Source organism: Schistocerca cancellata, chromosome 6 (assembly GCF_023864275.1).
Source record: "Schistocerca cancellata isolate TAMUIC-IGC-003103 chromosome 6, iqSchCanc2.1, whole genome shotgun sequence".
In the NCBI taxonomy this organism is placed as follows: Eukaryota; Metazoa; Arthropoda; class Insecta; order Orthoptera; family Acrididae; genus Schistocerca; species Schistocerca cancellata.
The window spans coordinates 648,024,924-648,031,079 of NC_064631.1; the positions used below are offsets into that span (position 1 = coordinate 648,024,924).

The following is a 6,156-nucleotide window of genomic DNA, read 5'->3' on the forward strand; positions in this document are numbered from 1 at the left end:
GTGTGTGTGTTGTCCTTAGCGTAATTTAGTTTAAGTTAGATTAAGTAGTGTGTAAACCTAGGGACCAATGACCTCAGCAGTTTGGTCTCATAGACACTTACCACCACCACCATATACTCCGGTACCATTCCTCGCCATCTTTGCCGAAGCATTTCTTAATTTAACCCACAGCCCAAGACCCTCCCCCGATTTCTGGGTGAACGTCCTCGGCATCTGAACAGAGGAACCCACTCTCAAAAAAATTATACACTATGTTATTCTGACTCTTATTATTGCTTCCAACGGAAGAGGGGCTGTAGGGGGGGGGGGATTCGTCGCCAGGGAGTGACGATGGGCCGGACATCATCAGCTGTTGCTGCTGCTGCTGCCGCTCCCAACGCCGCAAAGGAGCTGGGCTGTTGGGCAGCTGGCCTGCTTGAAACGGCTGGGCTGTTGGAACCAGCTGGGCTGCCAGAACAGACTGCACTGCCGGAACCAGCTGGGCTGTCAGAACCGGCTGGGCTGCTGGAAGCGACTTGGCTGCTGGGCAGCTGGGCTCCAGGAACCGATTGAGCTGCCGGAACCAGCTGGGGTGTCAGAATTGGCTGGGCTGCTGGAACCGACTTGGCTGCTGGACAGCATGCCTGCCGGATTCAACTGGGCTGCCGGAAACGGCTGGGCTGTCAGAACTGGCTGGGCTGCTGAAAGCGAATGGGCTGCTCGGCAGCTGGGTTGCTGGAACTGACTGAGATGCCAGATCCGGCTGGGCTGTCGGAACTGGCTGGGTTGCTGGAAGCGTCTGCGCTGCTGGGCAGCTGGGCTGCTGAAACCAACTGGGCTGTCAGAAACGGATGGGCTGCCAGATACGGCTGGGCTGCTGGAAGCGACTGGGCTGCTGGGCAGCTGGACTGCCAGAACCAACTGGGCAGAAGGAACTGGCTGGGCTGTAAGAACTGGCTGGGCTCCTGAAAGCGACTGGGCTGCTGGGCAGCTGAGCTGCTGGAACCGACTGGGCTGCCAAAACCGGCTGGGCTGTTAGAACCGGCTGGCCTGCTGGAAGCGACTGGGGTGCTGTGAAGCTGGGCTGGCAGGACCGACTGGGCTGCCGGAAAAGGCTGGGCTCTCAGAAACAGCTGGGCTGCTGGAAGCGAATGGGCTGCTGGGCAGCTGGGCTAACAGAACCAACTGGGCTGACGGAACTGGCTGGGCTGTCAGAAACAGCTGTGATGCTGGAAGCGACTGGGTTGCAGGGCAGCTGGGCTGCCGGAACCGACTGGGCTGCCAGAACCGGCTGGGCTGTCAGAACTGGATGAGCTGCTGGAAGCGACTGGGCTGCTGGTCAGCTGGGCTGCTGGAACCAACTGGGCTGCCATAACAAAATGGGCTGCCAGAACCGGTTGGGCTGTCAGAACCGGCTGGGCTGCTGGTACCATCTGGGCTGCTGGGCAGCTGGGCTGCCAGAACTGACTGGGCTGCTGGAACCGGCTGGGCTGTCAGAACCGGCTGAGCTGCTGGAATCGACTAGGTTTCAGGTCATCTAGGCTGCCAGAACTGACTGGGCCTTCCGGAACCGGCTGGGCTGGCAGAACCGCTGGGCTCCTGGAAGCATCTGGGCTGCTGGGCAGCTGGGCTGCCGGAACCGACTGGGCTGCTGGAACCAGCTGGTCTGTTGGAACCAGCTGGGCTGCCAGAACAAACTGGGCTGCCAGAACTGGCTGGGCTGCAGATCCGGCGTCTGGACTGCTGGGCAACTGGGCTGCTGAAACTGACTGGGCTGCCAGAACCAGCTGCAATGTCAGAACCGGCTTGGATGCTGGAAGCGACTGGGCTGTGGGGCAGCTGTGCTGCTGGAACCGATTCTGTTGCCGGAACCGGCTGAGCTGTATGAACTGGCTGGCCTGCTGGAAGCGACTGGGCTGCTGGGCAGATTTTCTCCTGGAACCGACTGGGCTGCCGGAACCAGCTGGGCTGTCAGAACCAGCTGGGCTGCTGGAAGCGACTTGGCTGCCGGAACCAGCTGGGATGTCAGAACCAGCTGGGCTGCCAGGGCCAGCTGGGCTGTCATAACCAGCTGGGCTGCCAGGGCCAGCTGGGCTGTCAGAACCAGCTGGGCTGCTGGATGCGACTGGGCTGCAGGGCAGCTGGGCTGCCGAAACTGACTGGGCTGCCGGCACCGGCTGGGCTGTCATAACTGGCTGGGCTGCTGGAAGCAATTGGGCTGGTGGGCAGCTGTGCTGCTGGATCTGATTGTGTTGAATGAACTGGCTGGGCTGTCAGAACTGGCTGGGTTGCTGGAAGCGACTGGGCTGCTGGGCAGCTTGTCTGCTGGAACTGACTGGGCTGCCAGAAACAGCTGGGCTGTCAGATCCGGCTAGGCTGCTCGAAGTGATTAGTCTGCTAGGCAGCCATAACAGACTGGGCTGCCGGAACCGCTGGGCTGTCAGAACCTTCTGGGCTACTGGAAACGACTGGCCTGTCAGATCTGGCAGGGCTGCTGGAAGCGACTGGGCTGCTGGCAGCTGGGCTGCCGGAACCGATTAGGCTGCCGGGACCAACTGGGCTGTCAGAACCAGCTGGGCTGCTGGATGCGACTGGGCTGCTGGGCAGCTGGGCTGCCAGAACCCACTGGGCTGCCGGAACCTGCTGGGCTGTCATAACTGGCTGGGCTGCTGGAAGTGACTGGGCTGCCGGGCAGCTGTGCTGCTGGAACCAACTGGGCTGCCGGAACTGGCTAGGGTGTCAGATCCGGCTGGGCTGCTGGAAGCAACTGGGCTGCTGGGCAGCTGGGCTGCCGGAACCAACTGGGCTGCCGGTACCAGCTGGGCTGTCAGAACTGGCTGGGCTGTTGGAAGCAATTGTGCTGCTGGGCAGCTGGGCTGCCAGAACAGACTGGGCTGTATGAATTGGCTGGGCTGTCAGAACCAGCTCGGCTGCTGGAAGCATCTTCGCTGCAGGGCAGCTGCGCTGCCTGAACTGACTGGGCCGCCCAAACTGGCTGGGCTGTTAGAACCGGCTGGGCTGCTGGAAGCGACTGGGCTGCTGGGCAGCTGGGCTGCCGGAACCGACTGGGCTGCCGAAACCGGCTGGGCTGTTAGAACTGGCTGGCCTGCTGGACGCGACTAGGGTGCTGTGAAGCTGGGCTGCCAGGACCGACTGGGCTGCCGAAAAAGGCTGGGCTGTCAGAAACAGCTGGGCTGCTGGAAGCGACTGGGCTGCAGGGCAGCTGGGCTAACAGAACCAACTGGGCTGACGGAACTGGCTGGGCTGTCAGAACCAGTTGTGATGCTGGAAGCGACTGGGTTGCAGGGCAGCTGGGCTGCCGGAACCGACGGGGCTGCCAGAACCGGCTGGGCTGTTAGAAGCGGATGAGCTGCTGGAAGGGACTGGGCTGCTGGGCAGCTGGGCTGCTGGAACCAACTGGGCTGCCAGAACAAAATGGGCTGCCAGAACCGGTTGGGCTGTCAGAACCGGCTGAGCTACTGGAATCGACTAGGTTTCAGGTCATCTAGGCTGCCAGAACTGACTGGGCCTTCCGGAACCGCCTGGGCTGTCAGAACCGCTGGGCTCCTGGAAGCATCTGGGCTGCTGGGCAGCTGGGCTGCCGGAACCGACTGGGCTGCTGGAACCACCTGGTCTGTTGGAACCAGCTTGGCTGCCAGAACAAACTGGGCTGCCAGTACCGGCTGGGCTGCAGATCCGGCGTCTGGACTGGTGGGCAACTGGGCTGCTGTAACCGACTGGGCTGCCAGAACCAGCTGCAATGTCAGAACCGGCTTGGATGCTGGAAGCGACTTGGCTGTGGGGCAGCTGTGCTGCTGGAACCGATTCTGTTGCCGGAATTGGCTGGGCTGTATGAACTGGCTGGCCTGCTGGAAGCGACTGGGCTGCTGGGCAGCTCGTCTCCTGGAACTGACTGGGCTGCCGGAACCAGCTGGGCTGTCAGAACCAGATGGGCTGCTGGAAGCGACTTGGCTGCCGGAACCAGCTGGGATGTCAGAACCAGCTGGGCTGCCAGGGCCAGCTGGGCTGTCATAACCAGCTGGGCTGCCAGGGCCAGCTGGGCTGTCAGAACCAGCTGGGCTGCTGGATGCGACTGGGCTGCAGGGCAGCTGGGCTGCCAGAACTGACTGGGCTGCCAGCACCGGCAGGGCTGTCATAACTGGCTGGGCTGCTGGAAGCAATTGGGCTGGTGGGCAGCTGTGCTGCTGGATCTGATAGTGTTGCCGGAACTAGCTGGGCTGTCAGAACTGGCTGGGCTGCTGGAAGCGACTGGGCTGCTGGGCAGCTTGTCTGCTGGAACTGACTGGGCTGCCAGAACCGGCTGGGCTGTCAGAACCGGCTGGGCTGCTCGAAGTGATTAGTCTGCTAGGCAGCTGGGCTGCCATAACAGACTGGGCTGCCCTAACCGGCTGGGCTGTCAGAACCTTCTGGGCTACTGGAAACGACTGGGCTGTCAGATCTGGCTGGGCTGCTGGAAGCGACTGGGCTGCTGGCAGCTGGGCTGCCGGAACCGATTGGGCTGCCGGGACCAACTGGGATGTCAGAACCAGCTGGGCTGCTGGATGCGACTGGGCTGCTGGGCAGCTGGTCTGCCAGAACTGACTGCGATGCCAGAACCAGCTGGGCTGTCATAACCGGCTGGGCTGCTGGAAGCGACTGGGCTGCCGGGCCGCTGTGCTGCTGGAACCAACTGGGCTGCCGGAACTGGCTAGGGTGTCAGATCCGGCTGGGCTGCTGGAAGCAACTGGGCTGCTGGGCAGCTGGGCTGCCGGAACCAACTGGGCTGCCGGTACCAGCTGGGCTGTCAGAACTGGCTGGGCTGTTGGAAGCAAATGTGCTGCTGGGCAGCTGGGCTGCCAGAACTGACTGGGCTGTATGAATCGGCTGGGCTGTCAGAACCAGCTCGGCTGCTGGAAGCAACTTGGCTGCTGGGCAGCTGCGCTGCCTGAACTGACTGGGCCGCCCAAACTGGCTGGGCTGTTAGAACCGGCTGGGCTGCTGGAAGCGACTGGGCTGCTGGGCAGCTGGGCTGCTGGAACCGACTGGACCGCCGGAACTGGCTGGGCTGTCAGAACCAACTAGGCTGCTGGAAGCGACTGGGCTGCTGGGCAGCTGGGCTGCCGGAACCAAATGGGCTGCCTAAACCGGCGGGGCTGTCAGATCCGGCTGGGCTGCTGGAAGCAATTGGACCCGCTGGATCCTGCTGGAACCTTCTGGCACTGCTGGAACTCGAACTGGAACTGGCACTGGCGTTTCTGCTGGGGTGCTGGTTGTGACTGCTGCTGCACATATTGCAACTCCTAACACTTCAACAATAGTACACAACAATTCTTGAAGGCCACAACTCATTCGAGCTAAGCAGAAGATGTCAAATGACCTCAAAAAGGATGGCTTATATGATACTACAGTTCCACTCTCGTGCTTTGTTTAAGAGAAATAATACTCACATATTCTTGTGTGTTCATGTACATAGATGGGCATAACAACAATAACTTGTATTTTAATATAACAAGAAATGGCTTACCTCTTAGGAACTAGAGGTCAAATATTAGAAGGACCACACTCTTGCTTCTTGCGCCGACAACTGGCATGTAACGGTTCTCATGATCCGTTTGCTTGAACGTACAAGGGAGCAACAGATGGCAGCACCGGTCAGATAAGATTAGCTCTCACAGTTAAAGACATATTTACACGTGTCGTTTTCCCCACTATGCCATAGGGCCTGCTCTCATCGCAGTGCTTCCACATGAGAGGTAGCACATGAGGAACCACGATGTTGGTGACGTACCGTTGTCCTTCCGGAGTTCCCTTAATCGCTACCAGACGGTTCCCCAGAACATGACGCCAGGCGTAACAGCGATGTGCCACTCCAAAATACTGGAAGAACGGGATCTTCTCCAGGTTGCTGCCTCACTTGCCCACGATGATCATCCGAGTTAGTGCAAGTCTGCAGTTCATCAATGAACAAAATGCGACGCCAGTCATCGGCAGTCCATGCCTTCTGGTCGTTTGTGTTGTGGTGCTGATGGCAGCCTACGCATGGGACAGCAATTCCCTACTCCAACTGATGCTGATATCGAACCAGTGGCGCTGGATGACACACTATGTTGCAGTGAGTACATTACTCTCGGACAGCAGGCAGAGATGGTTACGATATTCTTATTGTACAATACGATG

The 6,156-nt window shown here is 60.1% G+C and overlaps 2 protein-coding genes across 2 annotated transcripts; both read right to left on the reverse strand.

Moving 5' to 3' along the window:
• Positions 1-1,472: 1,472 nt before the first annotated feature.
• LOC126088462 (uncharacterized) lies at positions 1,473-2,168 on the reverse strand. Its single transcript, XM_049906604.1, has one exon. It carries the CDS (start codon positions 2,166-2,168, stop codon positions 1,473-1,475), a length of 696 nt encoding a protein of 231 aa, XP_049762561.1.
• Positions 2,169-3,455: 1,287 nt separating this feature from the next.
• On the reverse strand, positions 3,456-4,136 carry LOC126088463 (uncharacterized). The gene has a single exon (XM_049906605.1). The coding sequence runs from the start codon at positions 4,134-4,136 to the stop codon at positions 3,456-3,458; it is 681 nt and encodes a 226-aa protein (XP_049762562.1).
• Positions 4,137-6,156: the final 2,020 nt, after the last annotated feature.